Source organism: Amblyomma mixtum, chromosome 6 (genome assembly GCF_055824585.1).
Source record: "Amblyomma mixtum isolate Tamu chromosome 6, ASM5582458v1, whole genome shotgun sequence".
NCBI lineage: Eukaryota > Metazoa > Arthropoda > Arachnida > Ixodida > Ixodidae > Amblyomma > Amblyomma mixtum.
Window position 1 is genome coordinate 115,263,795 of NC_143017.1, and position 22,193 is coordinate 115,285,987.

The 22,193-nt window shown below is 45.8% G+C and overlaps 2 protein-coding genes across 3 annotated transcripts in view; one reads left to right on the plus strand and one right to left on the minus strand.

Annotated features, from left to right (window-relative positions):
- The window catches only part of LOC149340132 (proton-coupled zinc antiporter SLC30A2-like), a 59,575-nt gene that overhangs the window by 5,143 nt on the left and 32,239 nt on the right, over window positions 1-22,193 (minus strand). The window contains exons 1-5 of one of the 2 annotated variants that reach the window (XM_089548886.1): window positions 18,840-19,491; window positions 17,980-18,118; window positions 11,523-11,669; window positions 8,488-8,641; window positions 6,025-6,232 (exon numbers count right to left, since the gene is read on the minus strand). In XM_089548886.1, the coding sequence (XP_089405012.1) occupies window positions 6,025-6,232; window positions 8,488-8,641; window positions 11,523-11,669; window positions 17,980-18,118; window positions 18,840-19,196 (1,005 nt within the window). In that variant the 5' untranslated portion in view covers window positions 19,197-19,491. Of the gene's footprint in view, window positions 1-6,024; window positions 6,233-8,487; window positions 8,642-11,522; window positions 11,670-17,979; window positions 18,119-18,839; window positions 19,492-22,193 lie in introns of those variants that run through there. The other variant, XM_089548888.1, reaches the window with a different exon arrangement.
- Window positions 19,700-22,193, plus strand: part of LOC149340133 (zinc transporter foi-like) — an 86,050-nt gene continuing 83,556 nt past the window's right edge. Inside the window, exon 1 of the mRNA XM_089548883.1 lies at window positions 19,700-19,851. The gene's annotated coding sequence lies outside the window, so the exon portion shown is untranslated. The remainder of the gene's footprint in view (window positions 19,852-22,193) is intronic.

Below are 22,193 nucleotides of genomic sequence, written 5' to 3' on the forward strand. Positions count from 1 at the left end.
GGGGCAGCAAACGTGGTACAAGGGGGGAGGGGGACTGCATTCGGAGGTGCTCGCTTCCGCTCGCGTCTTCCCGTGGGTTACCTCTCGGTCTTCGCGAACGTCATTGCTCCATGCAAACCGAATGCTCTTGCTTCGCACAGCGAGCGCACTCATTCGCAGCATGACCGCGGCAGCGTCGCACTGTCTGGTATCATGATGTGATTGGGTGTGGGCATGAGGAAAGCACGGCTGTGACTCAGATAGAGTCTAATATTATTGCTTGCAGGCGGACCATGGGGAGCGGCAATTTTCACAATTTTGAAAGCCAGTTTTTCGCAGAAAAGTTAATTTTTTTTAAGTTCATAGATTTTTCGGACTGTCTGATTATTTGGACCATTCTTCGGGTCCCGCCGAGTCCAAAAAATCGGCCAGCGACTGTATTCAAGACTGACTTATAGCACACAGGACAGCTCCTATTTTTATGAAACACTTAGGTGTGATTAAGTTTTGTTCTTTAGTGAACATTTCGTTACTAACTAATGACTAGCCATCACACCAAAGCTTTGCATACAAAAAAGATGGATGCGCTTCATCTGTCTAGTCGTCCTATGCATCTGTCTTCACTTTCTTGTAGCCAGTTCGGTGTGTTATTACTAAATAAGTCAACTATACTATCTTGTCTGCTATGAGGACAACCATGTAACACTTTCATTACATGGAGTTCACAAATACAGTAATCCCTCGTTATAACGAAGTCAGCGGGCCGGCGAAAAAATTCGTTATAAGCGATAATTCGATATAAGCGACCGCTTGAAAAAAAAAAGCTAAAACAGTCGAGATTTAATTGCGCCACAACTGCGAGGAAGCTGACGGATGACACCGCGCAGCGTCCGCCAGCTGCGGCGGTTGCTAGGCAACGGCTCAAAGTCGTTCTCTGTGTCTCCTGGAAGCACTGCCACAGCGCAATCGCAAGTTCCTGGCCAATGTAGGTTTCGCTACAAAATTTGCTTGTAGCACATTTGTTACTTCTACCAGCAACTCAGTATTGGTCAGCGATCCTCAAAGATGATACAGTTTTCAAATTTCTTATACCAGAGTTTATTATCTACCGTAAAATTCCGATCAAGCGCCCCCCCTCCAGCAAGTCGAAATCACTGGCAAAGTAGAAGGGGGCGCTATCCAGGAACAGCGCCGAAATTCAAGATGGCGGCGACATTTTGCACCAGAAAAAAAAGCGCAATGTGCATGGATTTAAATTTTTAGTTATCTCTAGGAACATGAACTTTATTGAGCGAAAAATTTACGACTGTTATGTCACTCACTATCAAAACTATCAAAAGATTCCTCCGAGTCAGTCGGAAAAAACAAACTTCACAGCATTCCGCTTGAAGCCCACTCCGGTCATCTGGCGAAACGGCTACGCAGTTTCCCAACTGTATGTTTTTGGCTATTCTGACAGCCTCTTTAGACAGAAGCGTTGTTTCACACTTGAAAAACTCGAAGAGCGCATCGTCCACGCATTCACTGAAAACTGGGCCGCCGTTACTCAGCTGTCTTCGAAGTTTTGCTCTCCCGTAGTTACGCTGAAGCAACTTCTTAAAATTATTGCCCCATTCCCGTATCCATTCGTGGTCGAGCTTGAAATGTCGAGAGGCTTGGTGCACGTTTCTTCCGTTTTCCCGATGCCCTTGTACGACCAACACTTTCTTCGCCACTGTGTACAAATGCATCGGCATCGCGAACTCCACAATGCCAAAACAAGACCACAAATGGCGCGTGCGAACGAGCATGCGGATGGCTTGAAAAGCAGGATTGGATTAGATTGGATTTTTGGAATGGACGGGACAGACCAGTGTTGCTTGGGCGCGGTGCATAATAAGGGCGCGGTCGGAGGGAGGGGGCGCTTTGCCGGAACGGCGCGGAAATGTGAAATTGACAGTAAAGTTAGGGGGGGCCCTTGCATGGGTGGGGGCGCTTGTTCGGAATTTTACGGTATATCAAGAACAAGCTTTAGCTCATTTTTGTGATCCAGACGGGATCCAGGCTGACCGACAGGCCGGCAGGCTTGGCTTACTTCACGTTCGCACAAGAAAATACAAAGCAGCCATGCTACCATAAAGTCTGCTCCTAGATATGAGCAACGACAGCATGACTGTGCAAGAGTGGAGCTTTCGGCAACGACGCCGCCTGCAGGAACGCCGGGTGACAAACTGCGTGCTACTCCCTGGTCGCCGCTAAGCCTAGCCGGTTTCGCATCGACGCCGCAGCTGTTAGCACTTCGGGACTGGACAGCACTCAAATAAAGGCGCTACACTCGGCACCTCTTTACTGTCAACCTGTCCCATAATAAAAGATACGTTAGATTTCCGCAACGCCTTCAGCAACGGAGCTAGCAGACGCCTCTACCAGCAACTCGGTATTGGCCAACGAGCGTCAGAAATGATTCATTTTTTACATTAATCTATCCCAGGGGCTTGCTGTGAACTTGAGCAAACAATACTATCGCGTTTTCGGACACCGGCAGCCGGCATCAAGGCTGGCAGGCCACGGCCGGTCGCTCGCGCGTCGAGACCGACCGTGGGCAGGCCGGCCCGGCTCAGAGGAGCGCGCCCTACGTCATCATGACGCTGCCGCTCTCCGTGCTCGCATTGGCTCCCGCATCCTGTCGTTGCGTTTGCTGCAAGCGGCCCGTCGTTGACATCTAGCAGGTAGGACGGAGGCGGTGAGCTGTGATCGGATGCTGCGGCGCCGTTCGCAACTTCGCACCGCGGTGAATTGCACTCGCTTTTCACACACGTGTCCCCGCCGTAACAACAAAATTCAGTCACCCTACCACGCATTTAGACCGTTTGTTAGTCGAATGACGCGAATCGAGCATGACCGGCCACTTTTCCGCATCCAAGACACCGCAGTTTTCTAGCATCGCAAAGCGCGAGGAAAACTTTATTTTCGAGTGGATTCTGTCACAGGGAACACCAGGAATGCGCTTCCGACCGAGATTAACGGTTCCGGTGCGCTGCACCATGGAATTTGGCCCCGCTGAGCAGGGGACACTCGGCACTCTCTTGGTGGCCGTTACTGGGCAGGTCATCGATCGTGGGTTCGGTATTTTTATGGCCTGTTCTATGCCTGCGTGAGTCTAATTCGTCGGCGGTATTAATTTGGCACTGCATGCCCAAAAGGTCGCCGCCACGGCAGCGATGCCTATGCTCGGCGGCGGCAATGCCTCCGCTCGCCACTTCGCTCTAAGCGGGTCAAGCTCTTTGTGCGCTTCGAGTAATGCGGCTTAAAATGCATGCGTTTGGGTCGGGACCCGAAAACATTTCGAGTAAAGCGATTTCGTTATAATGAGGGATTACTCTATGTGTGCTTCAATGGGGATGATGTTGTGGAATTGAGGAGCTTCATAATATCGAGGAATTCGCTACATGGAGGTTTTTTACATCCAGGTACGATCCTGACCACCATGCGCCGTTCAATATGCCTCAATGTACACAGTAAGTGGACTAGACGTAACAGAGTGGACTTCCATAAAGTGGAGTTTCGTGGTGTGCTCTCTACGTGATGTGTGGGAGACACCATCAGCACGGCGAAGTTCTGGCACTGGTTGACACATTTTCACGTTGTTATCTTCGTATCAGTCTTATCTATTAGCTTTTTGTGCAGTTTTCTTGAAAAAGGGGCGGTGCTTGAAAGCTATTTTTTGAGGTACTTCTGTTTGTAAACGTCTACCCAGCCTTCCATACTTTGCAGCCTTGTTCCTCACATCACATTTGGGTCCTTTCGTTTTAATGCAATAGTGTTAAGTCTCCCATTCTACAGAAAATCCGGTGTCATCGTCGTCGGCATTGTGAGCGGAAAAGCAGATGGCCCACCTGACACCTAGGTGACGTGACCTTGTTATGTGATCACAACCTGCCCACCATAGCAGGGAGAGATAAATTAATGATTGATCGCGAGAGGTTGCTTGGGGAGAGCAACCTGAATCTCACAAGCCCCACTGGTGGCTGTGTTTGAAACAGTCACCTGCTGGGGCAGTGGCGGACTGCCCCCGATCTATAAATGCTATGTAGAGAATAACCAATTCCATATATATGGGCATGTAGGCAGAACCTAGGCAAAAGAGAAGGGGCACCTGAGTAGGAGGGATCTCTAATGCTATTGCATTGTACACTTAAAGGGCAACCGAAGATGTTTTAGAATTCAATGAGTTTAAAAGGGCCGAATGTGTGAAACATGCAAGTAAAGCCCGTGAAACAGTTTTGAGCCAGCATTTGAAATGGTGGCATGATCGCTGCTGAATAAAGCAGCGTCGGCGTTCGGGCTTCTCTGCAGTGCACAGAGACAGGCAGCGGCCTTGGTAACGACTTTACGTACGACGGTGTTAGGTTTCCAGTGAAGAAATGTTTTTTTTTTTTTCATTGAAGAAAACCAATGCCATCGAAGGTGAAGCTCACAAAGCATTGTTTTGCGACATCGGACGACACACAGCAGCTTATGCAGGCGAAGGCAGCGGACATCTGAAATTTTGGCAGCAAGTGGAAAAACACTTTGCATTCTTTAACCTAGAAGCTTCATAGGTTTGAATTTTTAAATAACCTCGAATTTTTGAAGAACCATTCCAGCTTCTCTTCAAGGGTAGGTTAAGCGTTAATCAATGGTGAAAGAAAGAACAGTGTCTGCGCCTGCGAAGTGATACACAAAGACGATCCGAGGCTGCTGAAGGAGCTTAAGGGGGGATGCGGGTCTTGAGATTGCAAAAAAAACAGAATTTTAGAAAAACAGTTTTTCCTACTAAATATACTGCAATCTACATCTCCGCAGAATATCAATGCTCAAAACAATCCCAAAGTATAACAAGATATTTTGAGAGTCGCATGGCTGAAAAACGAAACGGCTGTTCCACTCCAAGCGATCGTAATTCCGAAAACGTTCTTCAGCCCTCGCCATTTTACTTCCATTTGAAAGCCCGTTTCAGCACGTTCCGATATGGCAACAGAGCAGTGCAGCCAATGCTATGGCCGTTTCCTCATGACACGGCTTCCCACGACTCAATAAGTGCATACAGATTCCAATTTTTCTTATTGCTGTTTGGGATTTTACAAATACAGGTTGGTTGGTTTATGGGGTTTAATGTCCCAAAGCGACTCAGGCTATGGGAGACGCCATAATGAAGGGTACCGGAAATTTCGACCACCTGGGGTTCTTTAACGTGCACTGACATCGCGATTTTACAAATACAGTCTCTGCCATATGGGTTTTGCCTCCGATTCGCCCAGGGCAACTGAAAGGAGCTTGGTATCAATTTATTTGGGAGCAGTGGAGCTGTGGGGTGATGCTATCTTTAATGACTTTTAGCATTATGCCTCAATTTTAAATTAATACTGTTAATGTTATTGATTCAATTATTGTCGTTAAATTATAAACGATAATGACACACCAACACACTCAAGCTTGCATCAAAATTTAAATATTTTCTTTCCTAAATTACCAGCCAACCCATTTTCTACGTTATATGGATGATTTTTTTTTACCAACACATTTTCATTAAGACAAGTGTAAAAACAGCATCATTGCACAAAGTGCATCTCCGCTGATGCTGTTCTATAAATATTTTTTTTTTTATAATTTAAACATCTTTTGACTTATGGCCTGTAATGCTGCTTATAAACCACATTCTATATGAGCCATTAAAAATCTATTTGTATATTTGGACTATATGTACAAAAGCACATTTTCATAGTAATCATGATAAAGATTGTGCAATAAATACAAGAAAAACAGTATTAAGATCTGCATCCCCCCTTAAGTATCCGCATAAAGTTCTTTTTCCTTTATGCACCCACAAAGTCAACTCTCGCATTACAATCATGGTCACATCGCATTCGTGTGAACACGGAGCTATTGCTTTTAAGTTTTGAGGGGTAGAAAAAAAGAGACAGACCAAAATGCACCAAACACCTCAACCACACTCCCAAGGCTTGACCTGTTGGTAACATCATGAACACTGGTGACAACATGAGCCCAACGAGCACAACACCGCACCCTGTACTTGATGACGTAGGCCGAGATGAGCACGCCAATGCTCTGCAGCAAGTCTCCCAGCACGTGGATGAAGGCTGCACGGATGTTGATGTTGGCACGCTCCCCTCCACCATTGCGGTGTTTGTGGCTGTGGCCACCGAAGCCATGGCTGTGGCCGTGTAGGGCAACTCCGGCACAGGGGCAGCAGCCGTGGAGAACCATACCCATGCTGACGAGGGACAAGAAATGTCGGCTCAGCACAAGAGTGGGAAGAGCAGGCACGCACACTCTCCCATCATTTATGAGCTAAACACCTTGAGCTCCCACATATCCAGTCACCACCACCTAAGGCGCAAATTCATTATTACAGCGCAAAGACGGCACAGAACAACAAGGGGACACAACAGCGCTGTTGTGTCCCCTTGTTGTTCTGTGCCGTCGTTGCGCTGTAATAATGAATGTAGGTAACCAACTCGCCCAAAATGTTGTATTATGGCGCAAATACCAAGATAATAGTAATAGAGAAAAGTCTGACCACGGATGCGCTCATGCACCCAGTATTGAGGCTTTTTGGCGACTGGTAGGTATGAACGTGCAAGGCCACTGCACTCCACATGACCATTTTGGTGGTGGTGGTGGTTTACACGACAGCATTTTTTTTTTCTATTTTGCCTCCATTGAAGTGCGTTTGCCGCAGCCAGGATTTAACCAATCCTGTGCTCAGCCGCCCAACTGCACAGCCACACTGCTGCCGTGACGGGTCTTTCTGATAAATGTGCAACATTTCTGATAAATATTGCTGTGGTTGCAGCTGAAGCAACTTCCATATTTTTTGCCACTCCGAAGTGATTGAGCACGGGCACAATGCATGGCAAACATAAGCAAAATTTAAAGGCCAGTTTCAGAGAATCTCATTCACCTCCAAAGGCTGCAGTTTAAATTTCTTCCTCTTGAAACACTACTACCAAAAGAGATTTTTATTTTGTGGACTGCCTATCCCCTCATTAAAACGGAATACAGCAATAGGTCTTCAAAAGAAAAAGTTCCGGAGCACTACAGTAGATAGCTTCAGAAGAATTTCAGATGTACACACTCGGTTCATTAGCCCTTTAACAGCCAAATTAATTCCCAAAATATGTACCAAAAATTCAGGGGGCACTTTGTTGAGCTTAAGTGCGGTGAGGCGAAAGCCTTAAGCGCGGTGTTGCTGCTGGTGTCACTGAAGCGTTGTTAAGATGTTAGGCTTCGCCTCTAAGAGTGAAATGCGACAGCTTTTCGCAACACTGCCAGGAAGTCCATAGAACGCCATCGCCCATTCGGTTCTACGCCTTGCTCGTCGGTAAATTGGTTTTTGATTGAGCTGGCATGGCGGAGTGGTTAGCATGCTCGTCTCGCACTCCGGAGACCGGGGTTCGATTCCCGAACACGACCAATTTCCTACTCTGTTTTATTTATTTATCTGTGCTGACTAGAAAGGTTAATTAGGCTAATTGGGTAATGAAGCAATTAACAATTAAATAAACTCAGTCCCACTTACTTGGAGCATCACTATACGATCCCTTTAATTGGTTGCATGGTTGCTAGCCAAAGTACAATTGGCCCCGTTTGAAATTCGCGCACTGTGACGTCAAGACCATTTCGATCAATTGAAAAGCGTGACATTTCTGTCGACAACTCCTGCTTACAACGATGAGGCATTAAAGGCTTCCTTTCCGCCTTAAAATCACAAAATTTTTTATAGTAATCAACAGTCATAAATGAGTTGTCAGGCTTAAAACACATGTTAAAGGCATGAAATGCATTTTTTCATAAACAACTACCGGCCTCTAGTGTTTAAAACTGTAACCAAAGCAATTTCCGATCGTAACTAGACTGGTGGTGGGAACAGCACAACATCGGGGTGGATGACCGTGACTTGTCATTGGCGATATTGCTATAATCTCCCAAGACGAGCATAGCAGAGTCAGTGGTTTAACACGCAACAAAATCTGAGTACTGAAAGGGCCTTTTTGAGTTCGGACTCCATCAAAATGTGTGATCCATTGCAAGGACTTGTCAGCGAACTTCTCTACAGCCAAGAATTGGAACGATTCCACGGCAATTAAACCACAATGATGAGTCCCACTCTTCGAGTACTTCTCCGCCATGCTCTTATACAAAAGAAACACCAGTCTTCGAAAGCACCATTACTTTTGTTACTGTGTTTCTGAATATTCCCTTCCATCGGAGACGTACTGAAATTTTTTTTCTGCTCTTTGTTTCTGTCCTGCGATGTCTTAACACTCATTCTCAGAGTTTTTTTTTGGCATGAGAGCCTTCACCTATGAAATTCTCCACTATTTCATGCCCCCTTTTCAACCCTACAGTAAAAATTGCTAAGCAAAATTTTCAATGCAATTTTGAGCAAAAAAAAGAACTGATTTTTTTTTCAAGCTTCACTGCCCATTACAGTGGCCCACAGCGAACAAACAAATGTTAGCTTACATGATGTTCATGGCCACCCCAGTTCCAGAGACAATGAGCATGACATCAGCGTCAATGTCGTAGTCGTCGTGGTAGATACGCTCCACGGCTGTGTAGACTAGGATGCCCGTCAGCACCCAGATGAACACCACGCTGATCACTGCGCCCAGGACCTCTGCGAGACATGGTGGGAAATAGTGAAACGAAAGCCTCTCGACGCTCAAGGCATTGTGCCCAATTCATCCATGTTTCCAGTGTGGGGCACTCACCACATGGCGCAAACAATTTCCTCTCTTCCTGCACACTCCATAATTAACTGTTTCAGAGGTTCACCAATGCCAAGCGCGCAAACATTTTCACGCCACTGCTCTCTGCTGAGCCAGAAAGCATGGCACGAAAGGAAGACAAAAGCTAACCTGCACACAATGGGCACTGAATGAACTAAAATGATCGGAATCAACCAGCATAATTCAAGCATTGCTAACTAAAGCACAGTGGCAAACACCGCCACCTCCTAAGCAAGCAATTTTCTTTGGTGAAACAGCAATACCTTCGCCCTGAATTCTGGCAAAGTCTAGAAATTTGTAGTATAAGTAGGGATGTGTTCCATCACCAAGGTTCGAAGGGCGCAGTACTACACAAGCAACAACATAGACACAAAGGCAGTACATTTTTGCAGAGACCTCATGATAATGGCTTATTTTTATGATTTTATGGGCTTAACAATACAAAGCAACTGAGGCTACGAGGGATGCCGTAGTTGATGACTCTGGTCAATTTCGACCATCTAGGGTTCTTTTAACATGCGCTGACATTGCACAGTACATGGACCTCTAGCAGTTCCCCTCCATCAAAATGCGACCACTGCGGCCGAGATTAAACCCACGTCTTTCGGGTCACCAGATCAGCACAAACACTGAGCCGTCGCAGCGGCACCTCATGATAATGATAGTTATGCTGAGTTGGCCTAAATGTGGACCCCATGTTTCTGTGTTGTTAAACCAACAACGTGGTTTTTCCCACTGGAAGCAGCAAAAACATGACGTCTGGTAAGCCTTCAATTTCCAGTCATACAAATTTGCAGTAAAATAGAAGCTCATACTATGTTGTACAAAGAATGCAGAAGAATTGGAGGTTTAATATGTTTTGGGCATAAAATATTGCACTTCCACTCAGGTATAATGAGGCGCCCTCAATTGCCTTTTGAATTTGTTTACATAGTCCCAAAGATCCTTAAAACTGAAATTCTGTCAAGAAGATTGAAAAACACATATGTGGCATTGCTCATTAAGTTCATTAAGGGGACATGCAGGTAAATTAGCGATGACTTTCATCGAAAAATCGCATTTTTGGCTTCTACTACAGAGGAACAGGTTCAAAGCATGATCGTGGCAAAGCACGACTCTTTCAGACAAGTGGTTTGATATGAGTGGCAAGCTTCCCAAAGGAAAGGGGTTTTAGCAGAGTCTGCATTTGTCGAACTAACCAAGTACACATGGCAACAAGGAACATATATGCACACAGTCAAAATAAAGCCAACTCTCTTTCCCGTCTTGGCAACCCGTGTGTTATGTTGCCGTTATTCCTACGTAGACGACACAGCTTGTTTTATTACGTGCAAGCGTTCCTGTTTCATGTCCATACTTGGACACTATACTTGTCCCATATACACCCACCATACGTTTCCCGCCATTGGGGTTCTGCAAACAGGTAAAGGAAGCCTTCTTGTTTCAGATGCATCCAGCAGTTTCGAAGCTCAAAAAAAAAAAAAAAATAATAATAATTAAACACTGACTTTTTTCATGTCCCCAGAAGCTGCATTGCCACCATCTCTCTAAATCACTTGGCATACATTTTCCTTCATTTACCATTTTCATGCAACCTCAGTGCTTGCACATGATACTATTGCGGTTACTCTCATCGCATCAAAATGATGGATATGCTTCACTACATGAATAATGCAGCTATACTCTACTTACTGCAATTTATGGTGGGGAATGCAAGTCAAATTCGTTACAACCACTGTAGTCCTATCAGAAAGAGACATTCGAAAGAATAATAATTTCTGAAAAATGCAGAAAATTTTTTACACAGCCAACTTTTTCCCATTGCATAAAAGGAATAGTGAGGAAACAGACGATTCTCAGAGCTGTCATGAGTATTTACTGGTGACAAATAGGTGCACAAAAAACATCTCTACATTTCAAGTGCATGGCTTGCAAAAATGGAAACAAGTAAGATAGGCGAAAATCATCAAAAGATTTAAAAAGAACTGACCGAGATCTCTCAACTGTGAAATTTTTAGTCACCCGGCACAAGTACTGACAACAAGTCACCCGACACAAATACCGACAAAAGGCTTTGCTCTGGAGCATGTCCCCTTAAAGGTGCACTGAAGAGGAATCTGAACTCGTCTTTTTGCCGCGGGAACTCGATCTGCATGTTCCGAGCATTCTTAGAAACTTCCGAGTTATTGCCCTGTGCGGCCGATTTCCTTAATTAAATCGAATTCATGTCCGGCTCCCGCCTTTTTTTTTTTCTTAATTCTCCCCGTACAGTGGGCGGAGTCGACCAACGCGTGGAGTGCCTTTCACCCAGTCCCGTGGCGGCTTGCCGCTCTGCCATCGGTGGAGTAATACGTAGTAATCCATAGAAGCAAATAGACCGCGCGTATTTTTATTTCTGCGGGCTTATTTTGCGGCTATATTATCTGCGAATGAAACTATTTATTCACGGAAACCTAAAAAACAAAATAAAGCGGAAGCAAAGCCTTCACGGAGCTGGCTGAAAGGCACTCCACGCGTTGGTCGACTCCGCCCACCGTACGGGGAGAATTAAAAAAATAAAGGCGGGAGCTGGATGTTAATTCGATTTAATTAGGGACATCGGCCACACAGGGCAATAAGTCGTAGTTTCTAAGAATGCTCGGAACGTGTAGATCGAGTTCCTGCGGCAAAAAGACGAGTTCAGATTCCTCTTCAGAGCACCTTTTGAGGTGGTCATGACATGTGTAAAAAGCTGCTGAAGGGCTACCGTGTCCTACTGCCTCTGCTCACCTGCCCTGTAGAAGCCAAAGGACATTCGCTTTGTGGGCGATTTCTGTGCGATCCACACGGCGAAAATGGAGATCAGAAAGCCTGCCAGGTCAGCACACAGGTGTGCAGCATCTGACATGACAGCAAGACTATTTGACAAGTAGCCACCTGAAAGAAAAGAAGAAAGCAAGAAAGATCAAATGAAACGAAGGGCACAGTGCCATTTTGCACTACGTGTGCTATATCTTAGTTAAAAACAAATATATAACCCACCTGAATTAGTATTTGTGGTCAGGGCTGTTAAAATACGCCAAATGCTATACGTACTACTTCAAAATCTAGCCATTTGATACCGCTGTTTCACAAAAACTAGGTGCATGTGGCCCTTGACAAACAGCCCAGTGTGCTGTTTGTACCAACCCAATGGTCCGAAACTCTTGGTTAACGAGGAGACACTATTTCCAGTAGGCAGTGATGATGCAGAGGTACAGTCTTTGTCAAAAGTATACAGCCCAAGGAGTCTGCTTCTGAGCCCTTCAGCGCAGCTCCCCTTGCATACTAATCTCACAAAGGTGGGAGGAACTTCAAGTGCTCAACGCTCCATATAGCAAACCCCTTGTGCTGTATATTTTTGACAAAGACTGTACAACAACCACCTCAGGTGCAAGAGGGCCGCAGTTCGAATCCTGGTGCATCGCGATTCTTCACTGTGTAACAAAAAAACTTGGGGGGCTTCTTGACCACATTCTTGCCAGCACCCACCTTTCGATTGGATTATCACATAGAATTATACTAATCCAACCAACTAAGCCACCTTAATCCGGTTACTAAATCACCTTAATCCATTTTCTGGCATGGGCCTACTTCCAAAATTTAAGGGGTACTTTAGAATTTTTTAGGGTTGGCCAACTTCCAAATTTTGGAGGTTCATCTACCACGGTGGCCAGGTTACCACCTGTCACGGTAGGCATCACAAAGTCAGTCATGTGACCTCTCCAGAACAATCAGCTACAAAATACGCAGTAAAGAAGGCCTTAAAAGCGATGCAATGGGGTAAAACAGCTGGTGAGGATCCGGTAATTACAGATCTGTTCAATGACGTTGGGGAGATAGTGGTAGAAAAACTGGCCGTTCTGTATACCCGATGCCTCACGACCTCAAGCGTACTGGAATCTTTTAAAAATGCTAGCATTATCTTAATCCACAAGAAAAGGGATGCCAAGAACTTGAAAAACTACAAGCTGATCAGCTTACTGTCCACTGTTTACAAGGAACTTACAATGGTAATCACGATATGGTTTGTGTGCTAACAGCAGCAATAGAACTGCCACTCAATCGTTGAGGTAGCCAGAACATGGTACTTTTTCATGACACCTATGCAAGGTTTTGTGTCAGTGTCCTACATGCTGATAAACTAACTTACTGCTCTAAGTGGATGATGATAATGAACAAACAGTGCTTAGCTAGCAGGCAGCGAGTAGGTAGTGCTTCCCAGTTTGCAGAGGCGTGTAAGCTGGCGGACTAATCTTGAATCACACAACTGCGCCACTTATCCAACAATACTACCGTCTTACTAAGTCCCTGGCTTCCCTACGTAGTTAAGTTTCAACTTTTAGTTAGTGGAACTTGTACTCAACAGTCAGCTAGCCGAGCCCTATATGTTAAATACTGAACTTTTCAGCTAAAACCGAATTTTGAAAACTGAATTCAGCGTACTTTTACTGTTCATTATTTTATTTTTTTTGCTGTTTAAACCAAACAGTCCAGCCCCTGATTATGAGAAAGCATTGGATTCAATCAGAACCTGAACAGTCATGCAGGCTTAATGAAATCAGGGTGTAGAAGAGGCATATGTAATGTAAAGGTGCTGGAAAATATTATAGTGGCTTCACACTTACCCTAGTCCCGCATAGGGAAAGTGACAAAATCCCAATAAGGAATGATGTTAGGGAGGCAGACGGAATCTCTTTAGTAATATTCACTGCGTGTTTACAAGTGGCATTCAGAGAATGGTACTGATAAGAGTTGAGAATAAAGGTGAACGGAGAATACCTTAGTAGTCTGTGATTCACTGATAACACTGCTTTGCTAAGCAGCTCAGGAGACAAACTGCGAAGCATCACTGTTGCATGACTGTAGCGTCAAGCTGTTGCTACAGCTTTTTGCCTGGGAGACCGTCAACATTGTGAAATGTTGAAAATAAAGGTGAACTGAATTGAATTGACTGAGGACCTAAAAACTGGGTGGATCTAAATATTAATATATACAAAAAATTAAACTAATGTCGAACAGTCTTGGAATGAAGTTTACAATAGCAGTTTACAATAAGCAGCGAAGTGTTGGAAGTAGTAAAGGAACACTACTTCTTAGGGCAGGCAGCGACTGCAGATCTGGACCATGAAAGTGAAATAACTAGGAGAATAAGAATGGGGCGCAGTGCATTCGGCAGGTACTCTTAGGTCATGAAAGGGAAAATTACCAGTATCCCTAACGAGAAAAGCATATAACAGCTGTACCTTACTGGTGCTGACCTATGGGGAAGAAACATGGAGGCTAACGAAAAGGGTTCAGCTTAACCTGAGGACAATGCAGCGAGCCATGGAAAGGAAAATGATAGGTTTAATGTTAAAGGTGCACTGAAGAGGAATCTGAACTTGTCTTTTTGCCGCGGGAATTCGATCTACACGTCCCCAGCATTCTTAGAAACTGCGACTTACTGCCCTGTGTGGCCGATTTCCCAAATTAAATCGAATTAACGTCCGGCTCCCGCCTTTTTTTTTTTAATTCTGCCTCGTACGGTGGGCGGAGTCGACCAACGCGTGGAGCGCCTTTCACCCAGTCCCGTGGCGGCTTGCCGCTCTGCCATCGGCGGAGTAATATGTAGTAGTCCGTAGTAGCAAATAGTCCGCGCGTATTTTTATTTATTCGGGCTTATTTTGCGGCTATATTATCTGCGAATGAAACTATTTATTCATGGAAACCTAAAAAACAATATAAAGCGAAAGCAAAGCCTCCATGGGACAGGGTGAAAGGCGCTCCACGCGTTGGTCGACTCCGCCCACCGTACGAGGCAGAATTTAAAAAAAAAGGCGGGAGCCGGACGTTAATTCGTTTTAATTGGGGAAATCGGCTACACAGGGCAATAAGTCACTGTTTCTAAGAATGCTAGAAACGTGTGGATCGAGTTCCCGCGGCAAAAAGACATGTTCAGAATCCTCTTCAGTGCACCTTTAAGAGATGGGAAGCGAGCAGAGTGGGTCGGGAACAAACGTGAAATCAATAAGAAATGGCCATGGCCAGGGCATGCAATGCAAATGCAAGATAACCGATAGTCGTTGATGGTAACGGACTAGATTCCAAGAGAAGGCAAGTGTAGTAGGGGGCAGCAGAAAGTCGGGTGGATGGACGAGATTAGGATGTCTGCTGGGTTAAGGTGGCCAGAGCTGGCACAGGATGAGATTAATTGGAGAGATATGGGAGAGGCCTTTGCCGTGGGCGCAGTTAGGCTGATTATGATTATTGCTATTTTCATGGGATCGAGCCCTTTTCTAAAGAGAGCCTGGCACCTTGGATCACATACTACCTTGCATGTTTCTAGCAGGTATCTTAACAGCAACCAGCTATGCAAATGTACGGCTAATCAATTCAGGTACACAACTTTTTGTATCTCTGCCTCTCTGCAAACATTTTGCAGGCCGTGCTTCATTCTGCAAGTTGTGTACTTAATTCAAATCGAACTAACACAGAACTTAAGACATATCAATTAAGCTAAAAGGACCAATACATCATGCAATGCTTGACTTCAGTAAGCGAAAGACAGATCAACAGCATAAACACCTTTGAGACCTTTATGCCGCAAATATCCCCAACTTTTTCAAAACGGCAAACATCAACAATGGCATGGGAAGTTACCATTCAGTACAAATCAACATAAAACACCCACTATGATGTCAGGGAGGCCCTCCAAACACTGCCCTATCCCCACTTAGCAGAAACAACACCATCACCCTGCCTATTCCACAAAATACGTACAAACATGTTAAATACTCCTGCCTTGTCCTACCTCTATATTCTCTCCGAACAACTCCAACCTGCTCTAACTGCCCTGAATCCTATGCAAACCTGGAACATTTCCTCTACACATTCCCAGTCACCATACTATCCCCCCCCATTCCCTTGCCCATACCCCTCCCTTCTGGAATGCCCGGTTGACCTCAGACCAGCTAAAGGATCAACCAGGCCTGACACAACACTCATTCTCTCCTGACAACATACTCATTCTCTCCTCAGTGACTAGAACAAAAGTCGCCAAATGAAGTGCTTTCTCTTTCTACGTCGTGTGGCAGTACCAGGAGAAGTTGGAGTGTGCTGCTTGCTCTGAGGAGTTGGAGGTTTTGAAAAAAATGTTTCAAGGATCTACGTGATGCCACCCCTAAAAGCAAAGCTCTCAATAAGTTATCTCTCTTTCTCCAATATGGGAAATAAGAGCAATGACGTTTACTTTTCACTACTTAGTTCCTGCTCCACACCTTATCAATCCACATTAACAATGGCAGCACGCCACCACAGATAGCAGCCAAGTGCTGATAACAATGAAGTACTGACAATACTGCACAGTGCTGACACACACAATGCTGCGATGAGTGCCCTTCTTTTTTTTCTACTGTTTTGCACTGGAGAGGTCAAACAAGACTTTCACGACACATCCTCATCGCTGAAAATCGCCATCGCTACTATCTGGGCGTGCGCTAATGCTCCAGAGCTGGCATTGCAGCAGTCAGTAAAGGTGAATGAGAAAAATAACAAGAAAGAAACCATTTCACAACTACACCACACTATGCATGAGACGGCCTAAAATTTTTTGTTCTCAACATACCAAATCTTAGCAAGGCACACTGTTAGGAGATAATTCATGCTGCTGTACAAGGCCTAGTAAAAAAAAAAAAAGACAGCTCAACTCACTGGTAAGAGTAGGTATAACCATGAGATGCTTGGCACTGTCAACAATGTTTAGTTCGAAACGACCAGGCAGAAAAAAAACCCAAGAAAGTTAGACATGTTATATTTGACATCATTGATACACTGTTATTTGAGGCCCTTTCACTGGTAACTTGAACTCTAACATGTCAGAAAACCAGCCACCACCTGGCCAGCATCTGGCAACCATCAAACTTAAATGGAGTGATAGTTCAATACCCACACTAGGAACCATCCTCAGACGGTGGCGGCTTTTGCGGCTGACAGATTTATAAGTTTTGTTGTGGTTAAATTTCATTAAATTCACTCTTCGAAACCTGCACACCACTGCAATACAATACATTTTGTGGCGCAATACACTATATGGCATTGGCAATGCGACATTTCCCAGGATTCATTAATGCTTACTTAGTGGAACAACTCCGAGAATTCAACTGTTCGGCTTTTTGTGACTCTGTAGGGGCTCATTTAGCAGCAAGGAATGTATTCATTGCAGAGAAATTGGAGAAATTGCTCACTGGAAGTGGATGGTGGTGTGACCTAGCCCCCCCAAGATCTGCAGACAAAAAGCACTTGACATCAACACAGTTTGGTTTGGTTTGGTTTATTGGGGTTTAACATCCCAAAGCAACTCAGGCTATGAGGGATGCCATAGTGAAGGGCCCCGGAAATTTCGACCACCTGGGTTCTTCAACGTGCACTGACATCGCACAGTACACGGGCCTCTAGAAATTCGCCTTCATCGAAATTCAGCCACCGCAGCCGGGATCGAACCCGCGTCTTTCGGGTCAGCAGCCAAGCGCCGTAACCACTAAGCCACCGCGGCGGGGCCAACACTGATTGCTTGTGAAAACGACCTGTGATGACAATGCCCATATTTTTTTTTGCTTTTTCTAGCTTACAGAATGTTCTCCGTTTTCAGTCAAACTGGCCTCTCTGTCACTTGAATGTGGCAATGAATCTATGCGACTAAAATTCAATTTGTCCTTAGAAAGTTCTGCTATAGTTCCTGAACGAGTCAATACTGTTACAGTATCACACACGCAAGCACACACAAGCAAATTCCTAAAATGCTGCCTTGCAGTGCGAAGAAGCATACAAACACAAAGCCAAACACAAGTACTGGCAAATTTATGCTGGAAACCAAATGCCACTAGTGTTAGAATTGCTGTAGTAACCTGTTCTTTTCCTCAACAAACAATGAAACCGAGCTTTTGCTTGCATTCCTTGTACATAAGAGTAAATGAAACAAATTCTGAGGATACATTTGCACAGAGCATGCTAAAGGTTAACAAATTGAAAAGAATGTTCAGAGTTCATATTAATACTGCTATGCATTTGAAACAAGCCAGGATCACGACAATGTCCTGTAGATTGGTTTCAATCACCTGGCAATTTTTTTACACCAACTTCGCCAGAACAGGAGAGAATACACAAACAGAGCATCAGCACTAATTTTCAGATGCTCAGGTACTGTGGTGGGTGCAGTAAAAATACTTGCCTATTATTTCCGCTATCATAAATGTGAGGCAGATGAGACTGCTGACAATGAGTTGTTTCTGCGCCACCTTAGACGACCGCCTTGCCTGCTGGCGCGCATGGCAGTGGAGCAACTCGTCACTTTCGTCTTCACTGGAATCCTGCATTGGAATACAGAGCTAACGTAAGGGCATCCATAAACCGAGCAAAAAAAATTAAAGGCTTAAACAGTGTGTTTGCATCATGTTCTTGGGAGCCTCAACTTGTAGCAGGCAGCACACATGAAACTAGTTCAATTATTACAGAACAATACTTTTCAGCGTTTGCTCAGAACTATCCACATACTCGAGTGAATTTACCTGTTGCATGTCGATAGCGTGTAGGATGATATGCACCTTACGATTATCTATTATTAAGGGTGGTTGCTAGATGGGCTAGTTAACTGGTTCAGAGTAACTTTTCACTATGCCTCTGTCGTCGTCCATTCATTCGCGCTGTCACATAAGTTATTGTTAAAGCCTTGCACGTAGATGTTGGTGTCGGGTAGCGCAACGTTCTCGGTTTTTGCACTTTTGAGGCTCGCTACCACGAACTAAGAGTTAACAAATCCCCGTTCATCGACAAACATCGCTGCTACTTGCTTTCATTAGTGACAGAGACGGCAAAACTGTCAATGAACGCACCTAGCGGCCTGTCATGTGACAAGCGTAGCCAGCCGCCAAACTACGCAGAAACTACGCAGTCACTAACCGACCGCACTACCAGCAATACTGAGTGGACTTTTAGGCGTCCAGAAGCCGATGGTGGGACCATATGAATGCGGGGGCGAGCGTATTTTCTTCTGCGCCGCTTGCGACGGGTGCGTCCCACATAAATACTCACGTAGAGAAGCGCTGCGCCTTCACCATTTTGCCTGTAGTTCACGCAAGACCCTGACACGGCGACAGACGTGGTCTCGCCGTTCTGCTGCGCTGCGCTGGCAGGGTTAACGGTAAAACCCGGGGGTACCCTGCATTGGCGAACGCACTGGGAAGACGGGTCGCCGACGTTGCGGCAACGACGACACAGGCAGAAGTCTTCGTTGTCATCCATCAGACTCAGAGGCGCGCTCGTAATGTCCAAAAGTTCTTCGTCTCCGGAAACAGAATCTTCAGAGTAATAGGCAACGCGGTCGCCTACGAACAGCTGTTTAACTTTATCACGAACATGAGCAAACTTGGCTGAACCACCGGATGCCATTACAGCTGATAAATACAGCAGTCTGCCTCTCGGAGGCTAGCGACGGCACTAGGAGGTCCGGCCGCGAATCATTTCGACTGTTTACCGAAGCATTAGACCGTCCCATATCGTTCACAATCCACACAGCTAAGGCGTTTCAAAGTCCACGAACGATAATAAAGCGAAACGAAAGGAAGCAAATGTTGCGACACCGAGCTATCGGGTCACGGCACAAACTGTATCAAAACAGCACTAATACAGCTAATGTGACGTCCAGGAGCGCGGAAGGATGCGCAGCGCTCATCGTGCCTTATTTATTGCCCTTAAGTATTGCGTTGTTTTTGTACAAAAGAAAAGTTCTGCACAAATACATACTGTTTGATCCAAGCATGGAAGCTTTAGGTTGCATAACTTTTATGAAAGCAATAAAACCAAAAAGCGCTCCTAGAACTACTTTTCGTTCGCGGATATAGATGGCGCCAACAGGCACAAATATATCTATGAATTTCAGGGAGCAAGCAAGTTGTCGAGAAGCTGACAGTCTTCCGGTAACGTCATTTCCGATTTGGGTGGCGTTTTCCTCTTTGCATTATCCCCGCCATCTTGAGAGTGATCTGCACACGGCTCCAACCTGAATATAGTCCCGCGGGGATATTTAAAGTTACGGCAGATACAGGTAAGATACGATTTCAGCATTGCTATCGCTCGTGTTGGCCACCGGAAACCGCGGCAGCGGCTCTCGCCGAAAAGCCGCGCCGATGCGAGGCGACTTCGCCGCACTACGGCGTATGTTGCCGTATATGGAAGGATGGTGAATGCCTTCCAACAAGCTGCGCCATCCTCTGATGTTGATCCCTGTGCGCTCGGGTACACGGAGGCGATGAGCCGCAAGTGTCAACATCCACGCCGTGTCGCGCCTTACTGTCGGCCTTGCGCTTTCGTGTTCGAGCCCTGGCATGCCGCACTAAGCCTTTCCGAATGCTGCAGCTGCAATGCTGTCTTCCAAGCAGCCCGGCTCGGTTGCGCGAGCTCGCAGGAGCGTGCGCGTGTGAGACGCGCTTATATAAGATTTTATTTTTTTCTAACGTGGCGACACCTCTTATTTTTTAGTACCTTATCACGCCCTCATTAGACCGCACATTTAAAATAGGCGCTTTACGAGCGTCGTGTTACGGAGAGGCTGTCCACGAGCGCGGATCCATGTTTAGCCTTGAATGCGAGTTTCAAAGTCGGCTTCACTGTACGAACTTCAGGGATGTGCGTTCGCTTGAGACATTAATTCGGATGTCTCCAGCCTACATCTATATTTGCGAAGGGTAGCGTTCACAGACTCAAAGCGAGCGTTTTGCTGTCGCGGTCGTGTTGGGCGCCTCGGAAGTATGTACTGCATACATCGCCTCGATAACGTGGGTGCCGCTCATACACCGAACCGCCAAATTCTCATCGGTGTTGGTCGAGGGAGATTGTGTTACAATGGAAGCGTTTCCCTTCACGCGGCAACTAGAGAGACGCGAAAAGTTTGTGTTGGCACGTGCGTCGTCCAGTCAGCTGGGTTTTTAAATAGCACTGGCGAATTTTCGTCGTCTCGTCGGTAGTTTAAAAAAAGCCGTGGCTTGTTTTTATGCCAGCGTTGTCAACACCGGCGTGGTGGGCACTGTGTAGGGCGTTTCTGTGCCGCTATTGTATGAGCATTCTTGCGTGTCATTGTTCGGCGTAGCATGGTTTATTGTTCCGTGCGTAGGCGTGCGCGTGGCACAATTCGACCTAATTGGCACTTTTTGTTCACACTACTCCTGAGAGAACCGCGCCAACTCTCCAGGCGCTGCCGCTTTCATGGCGCGTGCAGCAGACCTTACTTAGGCGGAGCTCATGAATTGCTAAGCGGCGTGCATGATTTTTTTTAAAATTCTTTTTTCGTTTTGCGAATCTTAGTAACAAACTGGCTGCATGCTTATGTTATTGCTGGCTATACTTTCAGAAAGCAAATGGGCTCGTCCGTGTATTTCATGCTGCCTTCACAAGCCGATTCGCACGCTGTAGCAGCGTCGCGATGGTTACAGCTCCGTTAACTGTCAGCTGGCGAAAAGTGTGCAAACTGGCTTTATCAGCGAAGTTATTCGTGTGCACCGTTATAATCGCTAAAGTGTCCCACTCCCTTCCGGCATTCTTAAAAAAAAAAAAAAAGTCTTGCAACACTGCAATTTTTTACCGCCCACGAGCTGGTGCGCGCCTTGGGGGTTTTTTTTTTTTTTTCGCTTGCACGTTTACCTTACGTAGCATCCCGAATCCCGATCGAAGCAAATAATTCAGGAACACGCCAAGGGATGTTAGGATCGACGGAAAATTTCTCAGGGATGTTTATGTAACCTCACGAAAGTATAATTGGGCTCAAAAGAAAACTGTTAATTGGGGTTTGTTGGGAATCTAACCCAGGCACATTCGGATTGCGAGACGGGCACACTGCCCATAGGCCGAGGGTTCTTTTCTTTTTTGTTGTTATTATTGCGATAGACCGCGAAGGCTCGTTGGTTCAAGGTGAATAAACCGTCTATCATAGCCTCAGTCGCTTTGAGACGTTAAACCCCATTAACCAAGCCGAGCCCCCGCGGCGAGCGCATTGGCTCGATTTTCAGGAAGTTTATTTGTGCAGTCAATATAGGTAGTCTATTGATTTTTTTTTGTAACGGGAAGCCAGGCTCGGAATCGTAGCCCGAGTGCACGCTGCACCAAAACGTCGGCTGCAGTTTTAGTTTCTTCGCTCACCGACGATGTTCCGACGCTGTTTTCTCGCGTCCCGTTCTGTGCAGCGAACGGAACTTCGCGCTGGCGGCGCGTTTCTGTTCGCCTTTTTAAACGGCAGAGGCGAATCGTAAATACCGGGGTCGTTTCGCAGCTGCTTCCCAATCTGCGCAACAGGCGCGAGGAAGAGGGAGAGAGAACGTTGAGGAAGACACTCTCCGCTCGATTGTGCACGGCGGTGTTTTTTTTTTTCCGACCGACGGAAGTCGTGCGGCCGGA